At 51.2% G+C, this 27758-nt stretch overlaps 1 protein-coding gene across 9 annotated transcripts in view; it reads right to left on the minus strand.

Annotated features, from left to right (window-relative positions):
* Window positions 1–27152, minus strand: part of SPNS3 (SPNS lysolipid transporter 3, sphingosine-1-phosphate (putative)) — a 40379-nt gene extending 13227 nt beyond the window's left edge. For 7 of the 9 annotated variants that reach the window (XR_001852324.3, XM_017655014.3, XM_017655015.3 and 4 more), the window contains exons 1-8: window positions 26657–27152; window positions 23094–23159; window positions 18461–18597; window positions 17800–17951; window positions 17045–17111; window positions 16172–16323; window positions 15263–15415; window positions 10431–10620 (exon numbers count right to left, since the gene is read on the minus strand). Coding sequence is in view for 8 of the 9 variants with exons in the window: in XM_017655014.3 (XP_017510503.1) it covers window positions 10431–10620; window positions 15263–15415; window positions 16172–16323; window positions 17045–17111; window positions 17800–17951; window positions 18461–18597; window positions 23094–23159; window positions 26657–26867 (1128 nt within the window). In the remaining variant the exon portion in view is untranslated. Of the gene's footprint in view, window positions 1–9229; window positions 9916–10430; window positions 10621–15262; window positions 15416–16171; window positions 16324–17044; window positions 17112–17799; window positions 17952–18460; window positions 18598–23093; window positions 23160–26656 lie in introns of those variants that run through there. The other 2 variants (XM_037027053.2, XM_073234987.1) reach the window with 2 other exon arrangements.
* Window positions 27153–27758: the final 606 nt, after the last annotated feature.

Here is a 27758-nt window from a genome sequence, read left to right on the forward strand (position 1 = left end):
AACAGACATCCATGAAAGTAGAATTACTGATATAGAGAAAAGACTTGATAAAGTATCACTGACTGATGAGGTTTTAAAAAAGACAAAGAGAATAACACATTTAGAGAGAAGTAAATGATATGGAAGACAGACAAAGATGATCAGGGCTGGCACTAGGGTGCAGCAAGCAAGGCACCCAGGGCAGCAGATCTAAAGAAGAGCTCACTCTCATGGGTGCACAAGGGCAGGGTCAGTACCTAAGAGTGAGTGCCTCCTTAAATTTGGTACCCTGGTGCCTTACTTACTGTACCATAGTCCCAGTCCTGAAGATGATCCAACACAAGCAAAAAGAAACCAACAAATAAAGAAACATATGAAATAGTCAAAGAGATAAAATGAGGAAGGAGGCTACTCAGTACTGATCCAGCAGATAAGAATAGTGTTATGAAGAAATTTTGATGTGATATGGAATATTTAGCACTGAGACATATCCTAGCTGTGGTAATCAGTTTCCAACATGGCTTCAGAGATCCCCTCCCCTTGTATTCTCACCTTTGTGTGATCCCCTTCCCTTGAGTGTGGGCTGGACCTAGTATATGCTTCTAATGAGTAGAATATGGCAAAAGTGATGGGATACCACTTATGTGATTAGGAGAGAAAAACCTGTGACACCCTTCTTAAGACTCCTCTATTGTCTTCTCATCCTGCATGCTTTGAAGAAGCAAGCTGCAATATAAAAGAGGCCCACAGAGCAAGAAACTGAGAGCAGACTCTGGCTAACAGCCAGTGAGGAACTGAGGCCCCCAATCCAAGAACAACAAGGATCTGAATACTGTCAACAGCCACTGAGCTTGGAAGCGGATCATCCCTCCCCAGCTGAATCTTCAGATGAAACCACAGACCCTCGGCCAACATCTTGATTGCAGCCCTCAAGAGACCATGACAGCAGACCCAACTAAGCTCTGCCTGGATTCCTGACCCACAGAAACTGTGAGATAATAAATGTGTGTTGTCTTAAACTGTTAAATTTTGGAATAATTTGTTACACAGCAAGAGATAACTAATACACTAAGATACTGAATTTCCAGAAGAAAAAATGAAATTTTCAGGTATCCAAATGGAAAAAGTGAATCAACATTAAGGATATTGTAAAAATGAGGTTAACTTTATTTTCCATAGCAACATGTGATCCCAAAAGACAACAGAACAAATGTTTGCAAAGTAATGAGGGAAAGAAAATGTGAGGCAAGAACATGATACCCAGTTAAATGTTATTCAAGTAAAGGATCAAAGAGAAGACAATCTCGAACATGAATGAGCCAAAGGAATACGATCTCTATTTTCGGGGGAAGTGGGGGGATATAAAAACTAGTTAACCACAAAATCTACCCAGTTAGGACTTGAAGCAAAATAGAGAACTGAGGGGTAGAAGACCTAAGTAACAGACTGATAATGAGCACTGAACGTATTTAAATCCATATAAATTAATTAAACATGTTATATGATCCCATTTATATGAGATATCCAGAATAGGCAAATCTATAGACAGAAAGTAGATTAGTGGTTACCTGGGGCTTGGGTAGGGGTAGGTGGGAAGAAATGGGGAGTAACTGATACTGAATATGAAAATGTTCTAAAGTTGATGTGATGTGATGATTGCACAACTCTGTGAATATACTAAAAAACACTGAACTGTACACATTAAGTGGCATGTGTACATACCATATGGTAGGGAATTGTATGGCATTTGAAATGACATCTCAAAAAATCTGCTTTTAAAATTACACTACCATATGACTCCAGTTTAATAAAAATATTTCTAAAAACATAAGTCTGTCATAAGAGAGACACATATAGAATGATGGTCACCTAAACAATGAAAATGGAAGCAAATAGGCTAAGATGTTAAAGAGTAGTTCATTATGAGGGATGAGAATATGGATAATTATTTTTTTCTTTGTGTTTTTCTGCTTTTGCTTTTGTTATGTTTTGTTTTTTAATTCCCCCCAAATAAAAATAGGGCAGACTGAACTGTTGGTCCCAGTGCCTGATTTCACTGTGATGGCATAACGCAGCCACATCTCTGACATGTGGAGTGTCCCAGAGCTTAATCCTTGGCTCTCTTATCTTTCCTATCCACACTCACTGCCTTGGTGATCACATTCAGTCTCATGGCTTCAACTAACCAGCCTAGATCTCTCTCCTGAACTCCAGACTCATATACACCCAAGTGTCACTTCACATCCCCAGCCAAGTGTCCTAGGAGGCATCTCAGATTTAACACCTCTAAAGTTGAATTCCTGATCCCACCCCTTCCAAAAACAATCCCTGCACCTCCCTCAGTCTTTTCCATCTTAGTAAATGCCAACTCCATGCTTTCAGTTGCTCAGGCCAAAAATTGGAGTCAACCTGGACTCCGCCCTTTCTCTCACTGTACAGTCAGTCCCAAGACGTCAGGAAATCCTGTCAATTCTATTTCCAAGATAGACTCAGAATCTGACCACTTCTCCACACTTCTTCCATAACCACTGTGGTCCAAGCCACAACCATCTCTTGTCATGTTATTGAAAGGCCTCCTAATCAGTTTCCCTTTTCTGTCCCTGCCTTTTCATTCTATTACAAGGACAGCAGACAGAAAGACCCTGTTAAACCACATGGTAAGGAGTCACAAAATAGCCCCCAATTCATCATACTTCTCAGTATTCACACCCTGATATAGACCCTTCCCACGGTGAAACTGGGCTGGTCTTTCACATTGCTTTGATCAATAAAATAAGGCGAAGTGATGCTGTGCTATTCCTGGTCTGGGCCTTTAGACACTTCACAGCCTCCACTTTTGCTTCCTCCAAACACTGCCCTGAGACTGCCATGTAAGTGACCAGTTTGGCCTAGTGGAGAACTGAGGAGGCCCCACCGACAGCCAGACATGAGGGAGGCCAGCTTGGACATTCCCACCCACCCAGGCTTCCAGGGAGGGCAGTGACATGAGCGAGCACAGGGGAAACCAGCAGAGAAACTATCCAGATGACCCAAGGAATCATATGAAATCATAAATCATTGTTTGAAGCCACTAAGTTTTAGGGTGATTTGTTACACAGCAACAGATAACTGGTACAAACCGTTAAGTCAGATCTTTTTACTTCTGCACTAGTAATCCTCTAAGAGTTTCCCATTTCACGTAAACTTGAAGCCAAAGTCATTTATATATACAGGGCCCTACACAATCTCCTCCCCCACTGCCATGACCTCTGACTTCATCTTCTCTGCGCTTCCCTGGCTCACCCATTCCAACCACATGTCCTCAAACACACCAGCCATGTTTCTTCCTCAGGGCCTTTGTATTTACTGTTCCCTCTGCCTGGAGGGCTCTTCCCCACTCTATCCAATACGCACATGACTCTTTCCCTCACTTGCTACTGAAGGGTCACCATCTCAGCAAGGCCTGCCTGACCACCTTACACTGCCCTGTCCCTCTTCTTGTCCCCTTCCCCTGTGTTTATTCTCTGCAGAACTCATCCCCATCTAACATACCATTTATTTTACTACATACATATTTGTGCCTGTTTTGCTCAATGTTGTATCCCTAGAGCCTGGCATGCAGGATGTGCCTGGGAAACACTGATCAGTCAGTGAACATTCCGGCTTACCCTGGCTGGGATGGGACCTGCCTCCCAGCCACCTCACCACAGCCTCGGCTCAGCCTCTTAAGGCCTCTGCAAACTCAGCCCATGAGGCCCAACAGGGGTTTGAGGTCAAGACTCTGCTCCCAGATTTCTCACCTGAGACCCCCTGGAGGGCATGGCCCACACTTGTGGGGGTCTTATGGCCCAGATGCTCCCCTACAACATTGGATGTCAATAGGACCCAGAGCACAGAGGAGGAGCCCGGGGCACTGTGGCAGACTGTATTTACCCAGAACAGCAATAGCAATATTTTCACATGCTCTTTCAGATCACTGTCAGTCCCCATCAAAAGAAGGAATCCAATTTCTCTCCCCTCCATTCTGAGCAAGAAGTTGTGGCTCTAGCAAAAACAGAATGCGAAAGTGATGCTATATAACTTTCAAGAGTGGGTCATAAAAGGCAATACAGCTTCACCTGGCTCCCTCAGGACACTAGTCCTTGGAAGCCGGCCACCATGTTGTGAGGAAGCCCCAGCCCCATGGAGAGGCCACAGCAGATGCTCCAGCCAAAAGCTCCAGCTAAGGTCTCAACCAATAGCCAGCATCAGCCAACAAACGGTTCCCAGCCTTTGATGACCAGCCCCTTACCCTCATCCTGCCCAAGTAGCCCCAAGTGGCAAAGAGAGATGATATCCCCACTCCAAAATCTTCTCCAACCTGCAAATTTGTGAGCCCAGTAAGTGTTTCTGTTATTTTAAACTACTAAGTTTCATTACATATCCATAGTAACTAGGACACAGAAGTTCATTTAGCGCCTCACTGAAACCAAGGGGTAAGTACTAGCACTCCCATTTTATGGCTAGGACAATTGAGGCTCAGCAATGTCAAGATCTTGCCCTAGTTCACGTAGCTAGTAAGTGAAGGAGCAAGAACAATGTTCAGGTCTTTCAGATGCCTCAATGCATTCTCACTCCCATCCCCCCACTCCTGCCCTTCCATCTGGACCACAAAGCCCACCCAAGAGGAGATTGCCAACATTCAGCCATGTCCTCTGGCCATCAGGCCAGCAATGGTGGAGCCTCTGCCATAGGCTCAGTCCCTCCTCTGAGTACAAACCCCTTCTCCTCTGAAGGGCAGCAGCTCTGGGAAGAAGGCCAAGTAAGAGGGTATGAGCCAAGACCTGCTGTGCATGTCTGGATCCCAATTAACAGCCAAGAAATCCACTTCCTTTGCTAAGGGGACTGGAAGGAGGGAAGAAATGGAACTCTTTGCACCTGCATTTGGACCACAGGGCACAGGTTCCCCCAGGGAAGGTCCCAGAACAGACTTTATATGTTCAGGAAACCCCTTTGCCATGAAATATACAGCACAACTTGGCCCCTACCTCAAAAATTTGTGGCAGGCACACAATGTTGCCAAAACCCCACCTTCCCACACAATGCAGCTACAGCCACAAAAGCAGTAGAAGAAAAGCTACACTTAGCTGCAGACACGCATGTGCACACATATCCCATGTAACTACCTGCTCGCCCTGATACACAGCATGTATGTGCTTATGCACAGACATGTACTAATAGAACAGCGAATGTGAATGCACTCACACAATCTTGCATATATAAAATGAATATACATGTACATGCAGTATAGTTATAGCATGACTAGACAGGTACCCAGAGATGTATACACACAAAGTGCACATAAAGCTGCACTCATATCTACAGACTGAATATATTCACACTTAGATGCATTTCCCGTGAAGCCTCATCAATTTCCCTTATGGCCTATCAATCTCCCCAGGACTTGAGAGAAAGTACAGGAAGAATTTTGTTTCTGAGAAGGCAAAGGCATGGATGGACTGAGGAATGGGTAGAAAAGTCAAGTAACTCTTCCTACTTTGAAGCTATTTTGAACAGAAGACGATTCCTTAGCCTCTTTGGACACCCCTCTGATCCTGACCCTCATGTCCTTTCTGATACTGACCCCCCAAACCTAATGACAATCCTTCATGGTGAACTACAGCCAGTTCCCACCCAGGACAATCTCATGTCCCATGGACTCCAGATTCCTGTATCCAACTCTCTACCGACACCTCCACTAGGTTGTCAGCCTTCCACCCCAAACTCAGAAAGCACAAAACCAACTGATCATCTTACCCCCAAACATTGGCTGCTCCTGCACACTTTCCTATGCCACTAATGGCCTCTCCCTCCTCCAGCTGTCCAAGCCAATATCCTAGAACTCACCTTTGACTCCTCTTTCTCTCACACCCCACACTGAATCCATCAGGAAATTCCAATAGCTCTACCTTCAAAATAGATCTGTAATCCAACCACTTCTCACCACTCCCACTGCGGCCACTCTGGCCCAAGCCCCACCATCTCTCACCTGGATTATGGCAGTAGTCTAACTCTTTTCTCTACTCCTTCCCTTGCCCCTCCCTCCAGTCTATTCTCAACAGAGAATCCAGAGTGATTCTATTAAACATAAGCCAATAATAGAAAAACAATGGAGAAAATCAATAAAACCAAAGTTGTCATCAAAATCGTCAAACCTTCAGTGAAACTGACCGAGACAAGGGCTCAAATTACTTAAATCAAAAATGAAATGGGAAATTACTACTGACCTTACAGAAATTAAAAGGATTATAAGGGAATGCTATGAACAATTTTCAGCCAAGAAATTAGATAACCTATAGGAAATGTGCAAATTCCTAGAAAGACACAAACTACCAAAACGGACTTAGAAATAAAAAGTCTCAATTGACCTATAACAAGTAAATATTGAATCAGTAATCAAAAAACTTCCCACAAACAAAATCCCAGAACCAGATGGCTTCAACTGGTGAATTCCAACAAACATCTGAAGATGAATTAACACAGACCTTTCACAAACTTCCAAAAAATAGAAGAGGAAGAAACATTTGTCAACTCATTCTGTGAGGCCATTACCCTGATACCAAAACCAGACAAAGACATCACAAGAAAACCACAAGCCAGTATTTCTTACGAATAGAGATGCAAAAATCCTCAACAAAATACTAGCAAGCCAATTTCAGCCACACATAAGAGTGATTATAACACAACCAAGAGAGGATTTTCCTAGGAATGCATGATTGGCTAAACACACACATACCAATCCATGTCATAGACCATATCAATAAAATAAAGGACAGACCACTTAATCATCTCAATAAATGCAAAAACCATACATGAGCGCTCCCACTCCTCAACACAAAACCCTGCCTCACTCTCAGTAAAACAGTTCCAGCTGGTGCCCACAAGGCACTCTGTGATCTGGTCCCCATCACCTCTGTCTTCATCTCCCTCTCTCCCTTCACTCCACACTAACCACAGTGTCCTTCTTGCAGTTTCCCAGTCCCTTCAGGTATGTTCCTGCTTCAGGGACTTCACAGTTGCTCTTCCTCTGCCTGGAACACTATTCCCCTAAAGAACCACATAATTCACTCCTTCACCTTCTATAGGTGTTCACTCAACAACCCCTTCTCAGTGAGGCCTCTGTGGTTACACTATGTAAGCTGCCGTCCTCTCCCCCAGCACCCACACACTCCCCAGGTCTCTTCTCCAATCTATATATCCTAAGCGTTTATTATCATCTGAAGTATTGTGAATTTTACTCATATATACCTTGCTTGTTGTCCATGTCCTGCAACTAGAATGCAAGCTCCCTAAGGGTAAAGAAACTTTAGTCTGTTTTATCTACTGCGCTATCTGTGGCATTTAAACCAGCATGCCATTTGATAGGTGCTCGATAAATATTTGTTGAATAAATGAATGAATGCAAATAGCTGGTCACTCAGCAATTCACTTAGCAAGCATGGTGGACGACAGCCAGTCACCCACCCCAAGTGCCTGATGCTGGAGTGGTGAGAAAGATTGGAACCAGTCTGGGCCCAGCTGGGAGAGGGGTCAGAGCATAAGTAAGCATGAGCCAAAGAGGCAGTGCTGAGAGGCACCAAGGCTGGGGGAAGATGGGCTGGCACAGCAATCAGGGGAGGCTCCGGAGAGGTGGTGCTCAGGCCAGCCCTCGAAGGCCTGGACCCTTGTAGGGTGGAGGTAGAGGGAACAAAAGGAGGGCCTGGACCTGGGATGCATGGGGCACGTCCAGGGAATCAGGAGGGAACCTCCGGGGCAGGACTTGCATGGGGGATGCAGCTACCAAGGTTATCAGGTCATGAGGGGCTTTGAATGCTGGGAGGAGAAGCTGGACTTAGTTCCAGAGGCACCAAGGAGCCAAGGCCCAGGCTTCTGAGCAGGGAAGGTCCGTGCTGTCACTCTGGAAGAACAGAGGTGGTGGACAAGCAGTAAGGCAAGGGGACAAGGAAGATGGCTCCCAGAACAGTCCTGGAGAAAGACGGCAAGACACAAGCCAGGACAGGGTGGAGGGGACCGAGAGAAGAGGGCCGGTTTGGAGGTAGTAAGGGTTTTAATAATGGTGTTGGTGGACGTGGGGAGGAGCTGGAGCCTGAATCTCAAGTCAGAATATCAGGGCAGACCTCAGAAGCACAGACAGAGCTATGGAGGTGATCTGGTCAGAAGGTCCAGAAGGAATTGCACCACTTCTAGAAGGCTGGCATTCTGGCCATGGGGGATCAGCATCATGGATATCATGCCAGGTCCAAGAGCCACAGGGAGGAGCAGCTTCCCAGCACAGGGGGATGGGTGCATCCTGGCCCCGCCCGCTGCCTTGCCTGTCAGCTCCTCACCCACCGGGGCAGGCCTAGAGAAGTTTCTCCAGCTGGCTTTGTAAGCCAAGACACAAAGTCATTTCTAGATGAGCCATCCAGCTCTGGAGATGTGCCAGGCTGCAGGATGGGGGGGACAGCTGTGTCCCCGAAACACAGCCAAGTAGATGCCTCCCAGAGACAAGCAAGACCATGGCAGAAGAAGAGCTGGCAGGGGGTCTAGGGCCCCAGCCGACATAGGGACGGGGCTTTGACGGAGCTTCCATCTGCCCGGGCCTCAGCCTGCCTGCAAGGTCAGGCCCATTCAGCCCCCATCAGCTAGAGATGATAATCCAGTCACTCTTCTGTTCCTTCAGCCACTAGGCACTAAGGCATTTATTAGCACCTAGTGTATGCCAGGCTGTGTTTCTCTCCCACAGGGGTGACAAGGGAAAGTGCAGCATAAAGGACACAGACTTTGGAGTCTGTGATGCTGAGCCGGAGTTTTGTCTGTCTCACTGTGTGTGTTTGTGTCTGGGCCTCAGTTCTCCCATCTGTCAAGTGGGGATGAGAAAAACCCTTCCCCATGAGGGAGTGGCAAGGGGAACTAAGTAAGAGCAGGTGTGAAAGGGAACACTGACAGCACTTGTCTGTTCTCCAGGGATTTCAGCAGAAGCCCAACTGAGGCTGAGGACTCAGGTGGGAAGTACCCACACCCTGAGGACTTGGAGAGAGAAGCGTCCTGGGTGGCCTCCCAGCTTGTATAGAGGACTGGAAACTCCAGCTGTTTGAAAAGTGAGAAAGCTGAGTGAGGGGCTCCAGGCAACACCCCCCAGAGAGGGTGGTACATGGCAAGGACACTGGCCTGCCTGGACCAGGGCTTCCTGAGAGGCATTCACACACGGCGTGCCTGGGGTCCCCCAGTGCTGTCGTCTGGGAGCAGGAGAGTGATCAGAGCAGCAGCGGGGTCGCTGTCCTACCTGAGTGCATCCAGGGGGTCAGCGCATGGGGAGGGGGCGGGCTGAGGGCACCAAGAGGGGGACCCCACAGGGTCCTGCTCAGGGCAGCAGGCTCCAGCAGGAAGGGCTGGAAGAGCAAGAGCTGAAGAGGAGCAGAGGGAGCTGTGAGGACAGCGGTGACCATATCACCTGCCTCAAGGAATGGGGTGATGCAAATGCTGGGGGCCCCAGAGCCCCGCCTGTTATTGATTTGCTTTCTGAGTCCAGCTGGCTCGGTGAACCCCACACACACATGCTGGGGCATCTGGTCTGAAGTGGTGGGTCCCCAGGGCCTTGGCACCAGGAGATGGAGGGGAGGGGAGCTGGAGCCCACTGACTGGGACTAGACAGGCGCCATCTTCCCAGAACCAGGGGCCCTTTTCCCACTGAGTGGTACAGTCAGGGCTGGGGCTTTGGGGAGCCAGGGCCACTGCTACAAACATGTGAGAATGTGTGAATGCATGTGTGTGAATACAGCCCTACTCACACACCACAGTGCCTGATGTGGCCCAAACGTGTGCTGGGCCCAATTCTGATACGAGCATGACACAGTCTGGGAAGGCTTGCAGAGGAGGCGGCCTTTGAGGTGGGTCTTGCAGGAGGATTTCAGGATCCACAAGAGAGGAACAGTGGCCCTGGCGGAAGGAAATGAACACAAGCGAAGCTGGGAGGTGTGAGCGCTTGTCGCTGCTATATCCCATGAGGCATGTGGAGAGATGTGACAGGATACAGATCAGGAAGACGTGAAATTATTGTGATTGTCCCCTTTAAAGCAGTGTCCATACTGGCCATGGCCAATCTGGGCCTTACTTTCCTCATCTGTAACCTGGAATCAATTGCCCTATTTCTCTTGGGCTTATGACATGTCCTAGGAATACGTAAGACCCATTATCTGCAATCAAAGCATTAACCAGGAGCTCAGAGGACACACTTTGGAGTCAGAAAGGCTTAGGTTCGAATCCCAGAAAGGTTAGTTACCCTTCCTAGCTGGGTAACTCTTTGTAAGCCTCAGTTTACTCATCTGTAAAATGGGGGTAACAAGCTCTACCCAGAAGAAGTGATAGGCATAATGTACACACAATGGAAGCTTGTATGGAACAGGCTTCCCTACCACCCTACCCTGCCCACCTCCAAAAGGGCCCTCACTCACATAGGAGGCCAGGAAGGTGGTTGGGGCCAGGGTGAGAGCCAAGTAGAGGCAGGGGGCTGCAACAAGCAGGCTGGAGGCACAGATGAGGGGCTCGGCCCGGGGGTTGACTTTCTTGTACCTCCTCGAAGCCTCTGCTCCCAGGATGACCCCAATGATGCCAGTCACAACGGTCAGTGCCCCAAAAATCAGGCTGATGGGAAAAAGCAGAGAGGGGTTGGTCATCTGGGTGGAGTCAGGACAGACATCCAGCCACCTGCCCTGGGTGCATGATCTAGTACTTACCAGGAACGTGGCTGTGGGCCTCTTGCCCTTCCACGTCCCAAACAATGTTCCTGGGTCCTCTGGACCTTTATCAGGGACCCATGCACTCCCTCTACCCTGCCCCATCCCCTTTTCTGCCTTATCCTGGAGATGCCACTGGCTATGTGGGTGATCTGCCCAGCACCCTGGCACCTGTTCCCCGGACACCTCATCTCCAGTGATCTTTCCAACCTCTTACCACCCCAAACTGTCCCATCCAGAAATCTGAATTCTACCACCCCACTCTGGCCCAAACCTATCTACCTTCTGGCCCCTAGTACTAATGCGAATGGAGACAAGCAAACATTTGCTTACTGAGCTACTGTGATGGGACCCAGCCCTTACCCAGGCTTTGCACACACCTCCCCTCCTTGAGTCCCACCCTTCCACTCTCTGTCTCTGAACACCCCTCAAGCAGCCCCCTCCTAACGTCACTCCCTTTCCCACCTACTGGGGGACCCACTTCAGATCCACTTGGCCCCTCTTACACCACCTTCCTGTGGAAACCTGTCTCTCCAGAACAACCTCCATACAGGCTCCCAAGGGTACTTTCTAAATACAGATTTGACCATGCCCTTGCCCACACCCAGCCTAAAATTCTCTTCCAGCCCTCAAACACCCGCTGGGTTTGATGCCAACTCATTGCGGCTTACATGACCCTTCATGATCTGTCCCTGGCTGGCCTCAACCCTAATCTGCAACTGCATCCTCCTCTGCCCCCACACTAGTTGTCCGTGCTTCATACTTGTATTCCTCCACCTGGCACCCTCCATGAGTTTTTCTACCTACCAAACTCCTGCTCATCTTTTAAGACTCATCAGAAATATCCCATTTTAGGAGATGCCTTCCCCGTCTCTTTGCTGACTCCTTCTCTCCCTTCTGTTTCCATAGTACCTCTGTGTCTCTATCATTAAGGTCATTCACTGGCCTGTGAAGTCCTGGAAGACAGAGGCCAGGTTTGGTTTGCTTTCCTGACTCAATGCGAGGAGCATAGGGCCTGGAACACAAGAGATATAGGTTGAGCACATGAGCTCACTGAAACACTCCTGAATGCCCAGGTGGACAGATCAGGCAGGCAAGGCTGACAAAGGTAAGACCAAGATAACCAGCGGCCAAGTGACAGCCAGGATTTGAGTAAGGTCCCTCCTGCCCTCCCAAGCCTCATTTTAAAGCTCAAAGACTGACCAGCGTGCAAGAGGTCACTTGCACCAGGACCTTTGCAGCCCCAGTGGCTCCATGTTATCCCTGGGCCAAGCTCCCAGCCAGCACAGCATGACTGGCCCCTGCTGACCAGTGTGACCTCCCCTCCCTTCTCCCTCCCGCACTTCACACCAGTGACTGGGACCTCTTCAACTCATCTATGCTCTCCAGCTTCCCTGCCTGGGCCCACACTGTTCCCTTGGCCTGGAGCACCACTGCCCCATCCACCCTTCTCCACCTGGCCTGGGTCCCTTTCCAGGCCCAAACATTTCCAGAAGTGTGTGGGATGGCCATCTGCTCTGTGCTCACCACCAAGATATGAGAACTTGACAGATGCAAGACCATGGTTACTGACAAATTTAGTGTCACAAAAAAACACCTCTTCTCTAAACAACTTCTGTGAAATGCCAGTCCCACACCCACAGGCTAAGGACCAATGGGTTTATTCCGCTGCCCCATCCTCTTGGTTTATAGGAGAGTGTAGAGCCCAGAGAGGACAAGGACCCACCCAAGGTCACAAAGCCCATCACTGGTCAGCACGGGCCTCCTAGGCCTCTGCTTACCCGGTTAGGCATGCATGTCCTTAAGGCAGCTTAAAGGTTCAGCTTTCCAAGCTGTGCAAGGCTCTGGCTCAGCCCAGTCAAGTGACCCCAAATCCCAGGTGAGTATTATCCACCTCTGAGTCCTAGTCTGAGCTGACCTTGGCAGGTTCTCAAGACTCCTGTGAGACTTAGGACTGATTATTCAGACAGGCCGTGTAGACGGTGTGTGTGCGGTGGGGGTGAGGGGGACTCCCCAAGGGCCCCTGAACAGGAGGTGCAGCCAGAAGGCATATCCAGCCACCCAGCCCTCTAACCCCCACAGAGCCTTTCCAGAATCACACGCTCAGAGCCAGGAGTATCCTGAAAGGCCTGCAGGTTCTTTGCTGATCTTCTGCACAGTGCCGCTGGCAAGCAGCTGTCCGACTCCTGCTTACATGCCCCCAGGACTGGGAAGCTCACTACCCCCTCCCACCCCTTCCATCTGCGCCAGCTCTGAGTGTTGCAAGTTCTCCCTCTGGCTGAGGTGCAATCCTGTGTCCTGCAGCTTCCTGCCCCCACCCAACCCTCACCCTGGGCTTATCCTAACCATAGAGGGTGTATTAATAGCTGAGGTCTGTGCAGAACCCCAACACAGGGACTGTGTACCCACTCTGTGGTAGGCCGAATAGTGGCACCCCAAGATGTCTACATCTGAACCTCTGGAGCTTGTGAATATACTTTATGTGGCAAAACAGACTTTGCAGGCAAGATTACATGGAGGATCTTGAAATAAGAAGATTATCCTCCATGGTTTGGGTGGGCCCTAAATTCAACAAAAAGTGTCCTTATAAGAGGAAAGCAGAGGGAGATTTTCGCCACAAGAGGAGGAGGCAATGTGACCACAGATGTACAGCCTGGGAGACAAGCCACAAGCCAAGGAATGCCAGCAGCTGCTGGAATCGGCTGGAAGAGTCCCCAGGGCCTTCAGAGGAAGTGTGGCCCAGCTGAACTTGATTTTGGCCCAGTGAGACCATTTTAGACTTTTGGGCTCCAGAACTATGAGAAAAATGTCTGTTGTTTTAAGCTACCAAACTGGTAATTCATTACATCAGCCCAAGGACACTGACAAACTCCCATGTCAGCTGTGTGCAGGGGTTCTATGCAGAAGCTGAGGTGGAGGTGGAGGCGGAGGCGGGGAAAGGGTAAGTGACTTGCCCGAGAATACACAGCCAGTTAATGCCTGAAGTGGGTTCAGTCTTGGTTTTTCCCCACTTTTTCAAGCTGGTGGGGGACTTTTAGGACTCAGTCTTTGCCTCTGGGGAGATGAGAATGTGGCTGGAGAGCCAAGACAAACATCACAACCCCAGTCCACACACTCATTCCTTCACTCACTGGAGGCTGTCTCTGACCACCCACTGTGTGCCAGGAGGCCACTCCTCACTAGGTGGGGAGATGTTCAAGCCAATTAACAGTAACAGGCAGTCTCCAGAGGCCACAGGACACGGAGCTGAAGAGCACCAGCTTTGGAGTCAGAGGAGCTTGAATCCTGGCTCTGCTAACGTGTTATTCTGTGACCTTGGACAAGTCACTTAACCTCTCTCATTTTCCATCTCCTCACTTGAAATACAAGAATAATAGAGAGGGGAGGTTACACTGGTCAGCAGGGGCCAGTCATGCTGTGTAGGCTGGGAGCTTGTCCCAAGGACAACATGGAGCCACTGGGGCTGCAAAGGTCCTGGTGCATTATTATGAAATCACAGAGGCCTTTTCATGTAAAATGCTCAGCATAGAGTCTGAACAGAAGCTAAAGCTTGAGAAGTAACAATGAGGAAAGGGAAGGACGCTGCAAGCACAGGGCACATCCTGGGCAAAGTCATAGACAAGTCAGAGGGCGTGGGACATCCTGGGGGTCACATGAAGCTCTCTTTGGGCATCAGAGAGTGAGGCAGAGGTGAGAGAGGAGGCAGGGAGAAGGAGCTCTGGGGAATGGGGCCGGGGGCTGAACTTACTAGCCCTTAGCCTGGGTGATCCAGGTGCTGCCAGCAGAGAACCAGGGTCCCTGAAGCCCCCTGGAGCCCGGAGCCCTGGGAACTCTGAGGATCAGAGAGGAGGAGGGGGACAGCAAGGAAACTGAAAATCATGAGAGGAGGAGGAAACTAGGATGGAGGGTTTCAAGGAGGAGGAGAAAGCAGGTGAGAGAGGACTGTGATGTGCTTCCTCCATCAGGAGGCCCCTGTGTCCCTGGGAAACGGCGGGCAGGTGACTGGGCAGGAGCCCAGCAGGGTGAGGGGGCAGCCCTGAGGGCAGAGGGCCTGCTTTCTGCACAGCTTGCTCTGCACCCCTCCCAATGCCCCCAGCCACTTGCTGGGACTCCCAGTGCCTCAGGTGAGGCAGAGGACAAGTGAATGTGTGTGAGAGTGCCTGAGCCAGAGCAGGAAGGGCATCCAGTGTGTCAACCTGCTATCCGTAAAACGGGATGACCTCACTCTATGGGGCCATTGGGAGGAAGGGCCACCATCCCACGGGCCCCACAGAAGCCTCAGCCTCTCACCGCAGTGCCTTTTGGTCCCCACAGCAGCCCAAGTGAGAAGACAGGAACTGGGCCCCTGAGAGGACAAGGGAGTGCCTGTAAGCACCCACAGCTAAAACCAGCCTGCTGCCCACCAGCTGGGTCCCAAGTCCTGGTGTCCTCACCAAGCACCATGTGCACAGAGAGACTGCATTTTGGGGCTCAGAACCTCCTGAGAACTTTCCCGCCAAGAGCCCCCCTGACCTGGGCCAGGTGCCCAGGGCCCCCTGCAGACCCCTCACCTGTCCTGGCTATTGCAGGGCTCCTGGAAGCAGGGAAGCTGCAGCCCATGTACCACACGGGCCTCAAACAGAAACTTGGGGGCCCAGAAGCCCAGAGCTCCTGTCACAAAGGCCATGGCTGTCACTCCAAGGGTTGACCACACAAAACTCCAGCTGCAAGAGAAAGTGCCTGGCTGAGGCCAGGAGGGGGCTGGGGTGCAGGGGCCTGTCTGCTCTGGCCACTCCCCTCCTGGGCACTCAGGTCATGGGAGCATTCAGGTGGGCTCCAGGCTTCAGATCCTCCCCAACTCTCCCCAAGATCGCTGCACACCCCACCTCCAGGCCTTTACTCATGCTGTACCTCCCACCCTCCGCTCTGCAGGACCAGCTCTCCCCAACCTGAGAGGCCCAAATCCAGCATCGCATTCTCCAGGAAGCTTCCCTGCTGCCCCCACGTTCCTCTGAGTGCCTCCACTGGCCTCATGGCCCTGCAACAGAGATAGCTGGGGCCTGTCTGTGCCCCACATTTTGGTCTATCGTGAGGCCTGGGAGTGCAGTGGACTCCTGTCTGCCCCCCACCATGCCTGGAACAGGGGATGGATGCATGCCCATGAGGCTTAGAGAGGTAAGTGGTTAATTCTGGCATCTTCCCAGCAACCCTGAGAAGCGGGCAAGGCTGGAGAATTATGGCCATTGAATAAATTAGGGAAGCGAGGCTCTAAGTCTCGGCGTGCTTGGGGATAAAGCAGGGGCAGACCCAAGGCTGGAGCTCATGTTGCCTCCCCCCATCCCAGCGGGTATCTGTCACAGGGTAAGGCAAAGGGAGCCTCCAAGTAAGGGTGGGACATTCAGGGAGGCTTCCTGGAGGTAAAGAGAGGGGGTCAGTCATGCTGGGGTTTAGTGGCATGCAGGCATGAGCAGGGAACTCACTTTTTTCCCAGGTATCTGACATCCTCGCACCAGCTGCTCCTCCTCAGGCCCCCCATGGCCACATTCCCCTGCTTCTCAGCAGCCCCCCGGGGTGGGTCTGGAACCAGCGTGATAAGCAGGATCAAGGCCACAGCTTCCAGGCAGGGCATGATCTGGGGACAGGAGGGCCCAGGAAGCTCAAGGCCACACTCTCCTGTGACCCAGGTGGTTGAACTCTGGGGTCCAGGCTTTTGGGATGCTCTGTGCCTGGGGGTGGGAGCATGGGGGCCCATTTCCTGGGTGCTGGTTATATACAGAGCTTGACATCCTCCTGTTTCTCAACCCCTCACACTGAGAGCACATACAGCCTCTCTAAGGAGTGGGGTCCCTCGAGATCTGATTTAATACCTGTCTGTCCAGTACAGACACTACTTTACTGAGATCAGTGAGCCAGACGTGTTGAGAACTAGAGCCCTGACTACACTGGCCCTGCCTATTGAGTACTTGCTGCTCCAATAATTGTCCCTTTTCCCGGCCCATGCTTCCACCTGCCACGCCAGTCCTGCCCTAGTATCGTTCCATTCTTTGTCTCATTAATCCTTAAGATTCCATAAGGTAGCATTTACTTGGCCCACTTCACAGATGGGCGAAGTGAGGCTCCAAAGAGGGAGGTGACTTGCCTGAAATCACACAGCCAGCAAACTGCACAGCCGGCACTTGAACCCAGGGCCACGACTTCCATGCTCCATGTTCCGTTTGAGGCCCCTGATGTCTGAAGCTGACCACCCCCCGTGGCGCCAGGTACTGTACCAAGTGGCCTAGGCCACTCAAGGCTGGGAAGTCCCTATCGGTCCAGGGAGGGAACCAGAGGGAAGAAAAGGAAGCTGGACTCACTCGGAGGGCCCAGTGCCAGTTCCCAGTCAGCGCTGTCACAGCCGATCCCAGCACATAGCCCAGACCACTGTGACAGAGGGGCAAGGGGAACAGCCAGTGAGGGAAGGGAGGCAGGCTCACAGCCCCAAGGCAGCCTGAGCTGGGGTGCCTCCACCCCAGGGAGTCAGCTCTCTGCAGCTCATAGCTCTTTCATAGGGAAAAGTGAGCCATGTGAGGTCCAGATGTCCACTGCCCTTGGTCAAGTCACCGGTGACTTCTGGCTCTCGGCCCATCCCCAGCATCTCCCTTTATGAGGATGGCCTGCTCACCCAAGGCTCAGCCCTCCCTGGGTCAGGCGATTTCAGGAAACTGGGGTCAGAGCTCAGGGGCCTGCCTGCAAACCCCACTCTTTCCTACCCCACTGTGGGGTGCCTGGCCAGCCCTACACACTTGCCTGCCCCACCCCCCAGAGCCAGCCCCTCCCTGAGCGAGCCACACTGCCGGGCTGCTCATGCTCACCCTGCGGGAGTGTACCAGCCTGTAGGAAGCATCTTTGTTCCTCTAATCCTCACCACAGCCCATTGGTCAGTGTTATTGCCCCCATTTACAGATGAGGAAACTGAGGTTCAGAGGTAGAGTGACATGGTTAGGAAGGGGTGGAGTTGGAATTCAAATGCCATCCCTCCTGTCTGATGTCTCCTACCCCTGGCCCGGCCCCTGTTCTGACTCCTTTGACCTCAGTTTACTGCCAAAGGAAGACCTGGGGTGATACCAACCTTCCAACAGGTATAAAGATGTAGAAGATGGCCAGCACCCGGGTCCGCTGGTCCCTCACGAAGAGGTCACCCAAGACAGTGGGCGCAATGGTGGAGTAGCTGGCCGTGCCAGTGCCCACGACTCCCCGGGACAGGAAGAAGAGCCAGGAATACTGGGCAGCAGGCAGGAGACCACAGTGAGTTACAGAAATGACCCATGGGACAAGGAGCCAAAGGATTCGTCAGGAAGCTGAGAGCACCTGGTGACACGTGCCCCCAGGGGAGGAAGAGGGGATAGGGACTCCAGACACCTCACTATCCTCCCAGCCTTGTTTCCCAATATCACATGGGTGCCCCCTGCTGGTGCCTGCAGCCACTGCCTGCCCCCAGGCCCAGAGGAGACCATTTCCTGGTATGGCCTTGCTACCCAGACCAGTTCCACCAGAAAGTAGCTGTTACCCCCGCCCCCACCCCCAGCAGAGTCCGGCAGAAATGAAACCTCGGGAGGCGGTGGGAGGTGCATGAGAGTTAAGAAAGTCTAACGGTCTCCTCTCCCAGCCCTGAAATATCCCCCAGTCAGCCTGGGGCCTGCAGTGGAGTGCAGTGGAGTGCAAGGGGGTGTGGGTGGGGGGCCCAATGCGGGGAGATCCCTGGGGGCCTGTGCAGGGGTGAGGGCACCTACCTGGGGAGAGATGAAGGAGCTGGAAAGGCCTGCTCCTGACCACAGCAGGATCCCAAAGCTCATTGTGGCTTTGCGGCTGTGTCGGTCGCCCAGGTAGCCAAACACAGGTGCAGACAGCAGCAGGCAGCCAACGAAGACTGGAGGAGAGACACGGGGGCAGCATGCATCCCCTCATTGCCCCCCAGCAGGCCCACGGAAGGGGCCACAAACTAGCACCTTGGCAGTGGATGAAGGCCAGAAAGAGGAAAAGATACCATGAACCTCACAGTCCCTACTCAGTCAGGGGTACTGGGAAGTGGGGGTGAGAGGGCCGGGCCTGGGCTCAAGTCCCAGCTCTGCTACTTGCTCACTGTGAAGCCTTGGGTTACCGACTCCACCTCTGAGCACCAGTCCAACCCCTCCACAGCTCTGGAAAGGTGAGATAGAAGCCGGCACACAGCTGGCACGGGAGCTAGGCTGCCAGTGCTCTATCTCTAAGGGGACTCCTGAACCCCCCATCCCACTATCTCCACCCCCTCCACCCACTCTTCCCCACAATCCCCCCACCCCTTCCATCCCCCAACCCTCACCGCAAGCCTGATGTTAGGACAGGTCTGATTTTGCTCTCACACCCCTGCTCGGGGGATGGGGTGCAGGAAGGAAGGAAGGCCTGCCTGGGCCTACTCCAGCAGATGAATGGTTTAGAATGAGCACAGAGATTCCTGGAGGCTAGAAATGTGCTGGTTTCCCCAAGTAGGTAATACATTCCTGACACTGTCAGTTTGTAGTTATACCATTTTTTTAAAGTAAACTCTTATGAATTGGCGACTGGATGACTGAAGACAGTTACTATTCTGTGAAGACAAAGAAACTGCCACGTTTTTGCATGACTGTACAACATGGATGGGAACCCTCACTGCTTCTGTTCCTTCAGTACATCTCCTCTACCCACAGGCAGACCTGTGTCCGCTGCCTCTGAGAACCTGCAGGCAGCGAGGAAAAAATCTGGAAGCCTTCTCCACCCGGTCCCGCCCTCGAAGGGCCTTAAGGCTTTGGAGGGTCCCGCCCAGAGCCTGGGTCGCCATTCATTGAGCACAGATGATTGACATTTCCTGAGCCCAATGAATATCCAGATTCGTCACAGCTCAAATTCATTCCCTCCCACTACCCCCCCCCCCCGACCCGCCCTAGTATTGGGTTGAGCCTAATGCAATTGCAGAAATTAGGCCAGTTTTGACCTACAAAACCGGCAATTTAATAGGTTCGATCTAATGCTCCACAGAGAATGGTCTTTGGTGTCAATGGCATTTAAAATTTTAATAGCTATTGCCAAAATAGGCCTCCAGAAAGGCTGTAACAATTTACACTCGCACAGGAGTAGATGCCAGCACCCATGCTGACATTTGATATGATCAGTTATTTAATTCTTGTTCCTTTAATGGTTGAGAAACAAACGGTGCCTGGCTGATGTTAATCTGCATTGTTCCCAGTGAAGCTGGGCAGCAAGTCCCTGTGGTCACATCCTCTACCCATATTTCTGTTGGGCTCTTTGTTGTTTGAAAATAATTTCTCCCAGTCCTTTCTATTTGTTTTAACGATTTAAAATGCAAATTCGGGACTAAACTACCTGGGTTCACATCTTGACCCCACCACTTCCTGGCTGTGTGAACTTGACAAATTCCTTAACTCTCCTCATCAACTAGACAAGGCGATAGTAATCGTCGTGCTTCCTTCATAAGGTGTTTGAGAAGATTAAATGAAATAAAGCATATAAAAAGCAGTGAATGGCCTTTTTGTAAATGCCTAATAAATGTTCTCTGTTATTATTACTAATTGCATGCTTAGTTTCAATCACCATTACACAGAAGATGTAGTTAGATTTATCAATCTTCCTTTAAGTGGTGGTTATTTCAAGTCTTGTTAATGCATATCTTCTTTACCCAAAGGTTTTAAAAATATTTCCCTGAATCTCCTAATACCTTCATGAGATTTTGGGCAGGGATCCTGTACAGGACATAAACACCTTAAACCTGCAGATGCCTTGGAACAGAGACACCAGGCACCAAGGGAAAGGGCCGGGTCTCTACAGCACTCTGTAGTTCCCAGCATCTCCAAGTTCAAATGATTTCTGTGGCAAGGTGGGAGTCACTGAAGATCATGGGGCTAAGAGAAGGACTTAGAGGCAGCTGGCTGGATTTGAACCCCAGCTCTGACCCTTGCTAGCTGTGTGACTATCATCAAGCCTTCCAGCCTTCCTGTGCCTCAGTTTTATCCTCCATAAAATGGGCATAATAATAATAATACCTACTTCGTGGGGTTGTCATGAAGATTAAATGAGTTGGTATCACAAAGCACTTCGCATAGTGCCTGGCAGAATAAGAGCCACATCAGTGTTAATTTTAAATATTATTAATCAATTAACTAACTCTAGCAGCCTCCCTCTCCCGTGGTGGGCGTTGCCAACCACTGCTGTACTCCACCCTCTACCCTACTGCTGTAGCCCCACCACAGCCTCTCTTTTCTGCATTTCCCTCGATTCTGTGGCCCTGCGGACACACAGCAGGCTGGGTCCTAGGGCCATTGCACAGAGACCCAGAAAGGTGAAAGAGCTCCCCCGAGGTTACCGGAGACAAGCCTGGTTATCAGGCTACCAAGCCACTGCCTTTTCCAACACCTTTCTGGACTGCTCCTCCAGCGATGTCCCTTCCCTTAGCCCTACCCTCAAACACTAACCCTCACACGGAGCCACCCACTGCATGTTCACACACCCACACCCACATATTCATGTACTTTCTCCCTCACATACAAATGTCTCCCTCTCCAGCATCTTATGGATCAGGGGCCTCATAGGAATAATCCTGTTCACCCAAGAACCAGAGGAGGGAAATGTTGCTCAACTACCATTATCTGTTTGGTCTAGAAGGTTGTGGGTATCCATCCGAGATTGTCTCGCTTTGACTGCAGATAGGACTGGAGCACCAGCTGATGCTCTGATGCCTCAGTCCCCAGGCAGGGGCCCTCAGCAAAGCCCCTCGGTCTGAAGGGGTGAGCTGCGAACTCTTTTGCTCCATTACCTCTTAAAGAAGTTTTTGTAGACCTAGGTAACCCTTCACATATTTTCAACTGACACTTAAAACATTCTTAGAGTACGTTTAAATAGCAGCAAAGACGTGATTGCCATACGTATTGTATCTTTTTAACTGTGTTTTCATCCAGATCCTTGGGACTATGGATCAAGTTTGTTCGGTTTATGCAAAATGTCCACTACAGAATCTAATGAGTGAAACCAGTCTTTATTTGCCAAATCAACCAGACAAATCGGACTGATTGTCTGTAAGAAAGATGTTAAAATGTTGGCTTCATTTTTTGTTAATTGAAATAAATGTGTTGACACCCGTCCCTGAGACTGAGAATTCATTTCTGAATTCTAAATCATAAACAAGTAGTAGACTGTCCCACCCCAGTGCCACAGCTAGATAAGGCTTGGCACCTTGCCATGGGTTTGTGGCCTAGAGGAAACATCCCCAGTGGGTTTCTACAGAGGCTGTCTCTGCTTTGCTCCCCAGGCCTCCCAAGCAGAAGCTAAGCATCCACAAAGGGTCCCTCTGTTTGGCACCCCAGAGGTTTTCACTCCCCAGGGCAGTGCATGAGAGTAAAACTCAGAATGGAGACAGATGTATTTTCCTGTTTGCCGTGCTGGACAGGTGATCAGGAAAGGGGACAGGAAAAGAAAACCAGAGGCCTGTCCTCAGGCAGGTCCATTTTAGGAAGGAGATGTGCAGGCTTGAGGATCTGTAAATGGATTCTCTCAAATCTCTGCTCATGTAGCTCCTGGAAAGTTTTTATGTATCCCCAGGGATCCCCGTATCCCAGTTTGAGAGCCTTGTTCTAGGACACTGAAATAGAGGACTGTTAGGAGGAGGAGGGGTCTGCAGAAGAGGAACCACACACGTTAGTTCCAGGTCGGGTATGTGCATACCTGGGTGCCCTGTGTTGTGACAGTGTGTGCACACATGTGGGTATGTGTGTGCATGTGTGTGTCACCATCCACACACTCACAGGGGGAAGGTTAGTGCCTTGTGACTCCAACTGCCCCCACTTTGGAATGGGATATGTGGCTGTTCCCCACTGCTGTGTTGTAACCCCTGCGGGACCAGACCCTCCCAGCCTAGACTATGTGAGCCTGTGTGGGAGAATGTGTCTATGTGTGTGTCTGTGTGTGTCCTGGTGCAGATTTTTCAGGTCCATGAGAGAAAAAAGGATTTCTCACCCCTAGCTAGTTTCTGGTATTCGATGGAGCTGAACAAACATGAGGGGATGAATGACCAACTCCACAGGCATAATCTGAAGCTCAGGAGCCTTTTCCAGATCCATCTTCCTCTGGAATTTCTGCAGCACTTACATTCAACCCCACAGGGGCTGTCCAAGCACTGGGTTCTAGTCTACATCCTCTCCTTCTCCCACCCAGACTGTCCCTCATTCCCCAACACCAACCATCCTCAGGGTGCCTCCTCTGTGCCTGGAGATGCAGTGGGACTTAGCCTGGCCCTCTCTTCCCAGAAGCTGGAGCTGAGCACAGAACAGGACCCATGGCAAGACCCCACCTAGCATGGGCCCAGGGCCCCAGCTCTGAGGCCAGGGACTCACTCCTTACCCGTCTGAAGCAAACCAGCATTGCTGTCACTGATCTGAAAAAACTTCTGAACGTCCAGCAGCACTCCTGTGGACAGACAGACAGCACTCAGGAAATGGGAAGTTGCTCTCTAGGCCTCTAAAGGCCACTGTCCCTGCATCTGGGACAGGGCCACAGCTGACAGGCGTAACACAGGGTGTGGCACCCAGGCCCACTGTCTTTTGCCGGCTCTCCCACACATGCGTACAACCACATACAGACAGATAAAAGAACCAGCACACAGAGCAATGAGTGCACATCAAACTCGTGCAGAAACACACATCCCAAAGGCACAGACATGCATACACATTCATGCACAAGCATGCACTCCCGGACACAGATATGTAAGCAGACACAGACACGCAGATCCATATACATACAAACAAGCATTCCCAGAGAGATGTGCTTGCAGAGGCATAGATGTCCATAGACACACAGGAGCCTATACTTACAGGTGTGTAAGCCTACTCTCACACCTCCCAGACACACATGAACATATACACTGAGAATGCATGCATATACATGGGTGCAGGTTGCCATTCACATTGTAGAGTGGCTGGCAGCTCCCAGTGCACTTAGACTACAGCACATGGAAGGCCCCCGGGTTATGCAGCACAGCAGCCCTGCTCATGTACAAACTTCAGACATTCATAGACATGCATATATGCACATGAGCATGTACACACAAAGATATATGTATCCTGGCCTGCACACATGCACACACAGGCATGTGCTTTCACAGGCATGAGCACACAGACATGAGGGTACACAGGAGAGCTTCAGAGACAGGTCCCACTTAGGTCCAACCTTGGCCCCACCTCCCTGAGGGTGGCAGGCTCTTGCTTTGCATCAGCTGGGTCTCTGAAGCCCCTCCAAGATCTTGCTAGGCCATGGCGGGTGCAGTGGGTGCTCAGCCTAATGCAGAAAGAGGAAGCAGGCCCCCAGACACCAGGATGTTCCTAGAAACTCCCTCAGTGGTATTTCAAGTTAGTCAGGGTCTGAGGCACCTGTTTATCTGAGCTATGAGGCTCTGACCCCATGATTCTGAAGAACAATCATCACTTTCATGTAATTATGAGATGTCTGAGGGCCTTTCCCTGAGCTGGACACTGCCAGTTATTTCCCTAAGAGGTGGGGTCTGTCATTGTCCCCACTGTACAGATGAAGAAACAGAGACTCCAGGCTCCCATGGTTGTGCAGCTGGAAGCAGGGGAGCTAGGACTGAAGTCCCAGCAGAGGCAGCCCAACCTCCCACTCAGTGGCACAGAAGGGGCAGACGCCCCCAAGTGGGGCCCTGCAGAAACACCCAGGCAGTGAGGAAGAAAGCCCCATATCCACACCTCCAAGACCTGCCAGTGGACAAAGAAAGATCAAAGACTGGGAAAAGCCAAGTAAGAGATTTTTGTTCAGACATTTACTGGATTTGGGGCCCCGTTGCCACAGCATCGAGGCACACCAACCCATACGTCTTTCTTCCCCTCTTTTTAATATTTGTAATTACATCTTACAAATACAATTTGCGGTTCATAAAAATTCTACAAATAATAATAATTGTTAAAGTTCTAATTTGTAACTTTTTTTCACTATGAAAATGCTTCAATAGCTGTACAGCACATGATGTCAAGACAGGAAGAGTAAGACATTCGAATAAGACATATTAGTTGGAGAGAAAAAACTAGGCAACGTGGACAAGCAAAGGAAATAGCTCCATGAAAACCCTCTGTGACTGCACTCACCCCCCATTCTTCGGAATGGAGCCTGGTCCCCTTGTTTTGTTTGCTCCGGGACTCCTCCCATCCCAGGGCGCCCTGGGGGCAGCCCAAGGCCAAATGTGGACCCAGCCTCACGTTTACCTTAGGTGGTCATGCCAGCCTCCCAAAGAGCTGCTTCCCAATGGAGAACTCTAGCTGCCAGGAGGACGGCCCGCCAATCAGAACAGCCCCAGGCCCTCTGCACGGTCTCACTTCTCCAGGCCTCCCTCATCCTTGTGATCTTGGCCCTGCTTCTCACACAGCCAGAGGAAGTCCCAGCAGAAAAGGGGCCCAGCCAGGGGCCACTGGGCAGTAGGTGGCAGTGAGAGCAGGGAGCCCAGCCTGCGGGGCACAGAGAGCTCTGTACCCATGAGTGCCCATCTCCCATCTGCCTCTTGCCCCCTCCCCTCCTCTCCAAGCCCTGGGACCACACTCCAGCTCAGGCCTCCTCTGCTTGGGCCTAATCCACTGCAGGAGCCTCTGTACTGGCCTCCCTTTCTCATTTTGCCTCCATTAGGGCCTCCAATCTGATTATAGTCCCCCCATTTAAAGATCCATGGCTCCCCATTGCCTCAGCAGAGAGTCCAAGCTCCCAGGCTAGCACCCAAAAAGGCTATATCTGACCCCAAACACCATTTTAGAAAAATTTCCTGGCTTTTCCCCCTCTAGCCATCCCTGATCAGACCATGCACTTTCACCCCATATTCCTTGGCTCTCACAGACCCTCTCTGAATGCCCTCACCTCACCCCACTCCCTGTCTTGCGAATTTTCTCAGCCTTCAAGACTGAAACCAAATACCCCCTCCTCTGTGAATTCTGCCAGAACCCTCAGTCATCCACTCTGGGGCTGCCCAGCTGACCCTCACTCTGCTCTGTCCTGGATTAAAGTCACTTGTACATGTCTTCTGCGTCCCTCTGAGCTCCTCAAAGACAGCCACAGGGTCTGGCGCTATGTGCAGCCCTTGGAGTCCCGTACATTCCAGATCCACTCTCTGGTGAGCCACCCTGGTAACTGATGAATCAATACCCTGGCCTCAGGGATGCCCAGCCGCTGCAGCGATCCTCTGAGCATCCCTGGCAGAGCTGTGCCTTCCTCGTCTGGCCACATCTCTGCCTTGCAGGAGTCCTGTTAATTAGCTTCTCCTGCCCCACGAGATGATTCCTGAGTTTGGGAATTACAAGACTGATTTCCCCTCCACCGGGTCCCACGAGACAGAGGTCCTACCCATGTTTAGGGCTCAACTGATCTTGAATGAACCAGTGATCAAGAGAGAAAAGAAGGTGCAATCTTGAACAGACAAATGAATGCATGAATCAGTGAATGAGTACGTAACAAGAAGGCAGAGCAAGTTGAGCATTGGGGCCTACAGGAAGGAAGGCAGAATGTGCAAGCTTGGCTCTCAGCCTGCTGTCCCAGAAACAGCCAGTAAGCTATTTCTTGCTTGGGAGCTGAGCCAGGCGGCCCTGTCCTCCACAACCTCACCGTGCCATTCCACCCAGAACCTCTAGACCTTTGCCTGAAGGCCCAATCCTCCCTTCCGCCTTGCCCACCCACCTGCCACTGTGTACCCACACCTATGTGCATGCTCTTAGTTTGGGGCTGGACTGGGAACTCGCCTGGCCCTCCCCTGACTCAGAACTGGCTGAAACCACCTCCAGGGGTAAGAACAGCAGGGATTGCTCCCCAGGAAGTTTGCTGGATGGAGGCCACCATAGATGCACAGTGTGGGCTGCTGGCAGGGCAGCCAGTGGGTAGACAAGTAGGTGCCGCCAGAGGGGCTGCCTCTTCCTCACCTGCAATGATGAACCAGTTCATGTAGTTCAGAAGGTTGATGTAGCAGAGCACTGCGGCGGCCATGTAAGCTCTCCAGCGGGGCAGGCTCCAGGGCGCAGGGGCAGTCTGAGTGGGGCACTGACCTGAGCCCCAGGCCCCAGAGGGTCCACCTGGCCCTGGGCACCTGCCCTGAGGTCCCCCTGGCCCGGGCTCCCGGCACTCTGCAGACATGCCCCCAGCCTCACCAGCCTGCAGCTCCCGTCCTGGGATGGGTGCCTGGGCAAAGGCGCATCAGCCCTGCACCAAGTCACTTCCTGTGGGCTCCCAGCCTCAACACAGCTGCCCTAACTGCTGAGCATCTCATCACAGGTTCCTGCTGCGCCCACCGCAGCCTTGCCAGTGAGATTTCACCATCCCCAGCCTCTGAGGCCTACTGGGGGCCGAGCTTCTGGCCCCCCAGCCCTGGTGTCTGGCACTATGGGTCCCCTTGATCTGGCCTGTGGCTGCAGTGCTGCAGCTGCTATGGTGAGGAAAAGAAGCATTGCAGAACAGGAAATGAGCTGAGTCTCTCAAAACCCTGCTCCCTGTGAGAGAGTCTGGCTGCCCACACAGATGGGCTGTAAATGACAGACTCAAACCCGACCAGATCAGGAGGCTGGCCAAGAGACCCGCACTGAACCAGACCACAAGTGAAGGCCAGCACCTGCTCCTGCCTAATGCCTACCTGGAGGAATGAAGATGGCAGATGGGCTGCAAACTCAGGGGGAGATTTTGATGAAGGGCAAGATATTGGTGTGGTCTTACAGTATCCTTATAGATTGTTCGTTAATAGCAAAGGGGAAAAGAGCAACTATACAGCAGAAGAATCCAGCAACATCTTGACCAAAGGATTAAAATATCATCACCGATGAGGGGCCACGGGCATTGTGCACCTCCAGGTGAGGCCCTGGACAAACCGCAATCTAGGCAGGATTACAGCCAGGAATGACCTGAATCTAATCAGACAAACCCAAATTAAGAGACACTACTTTCTTAATAGAATTTGGTTTTTAGAACAGTTTAGGTTCAGAGTGAAACTGAGCAGAACGATGAGAGATTTCCTATAGACTCTCTATCCCCACT

The sequence above is a fragment of the Manis javanica genome, chromosome 4 (assembly GCF_040802235.1).
Source record: "Manis javanica isolate MJ-LG chromosome 4, MJ_LKY, whole genome shotgun sequence".
Lineage (NCBI taxonomy): Eukaryota > Metazoa > Chordata > Mammalia > Pholidota > Manidae > Manis > Manis javanica.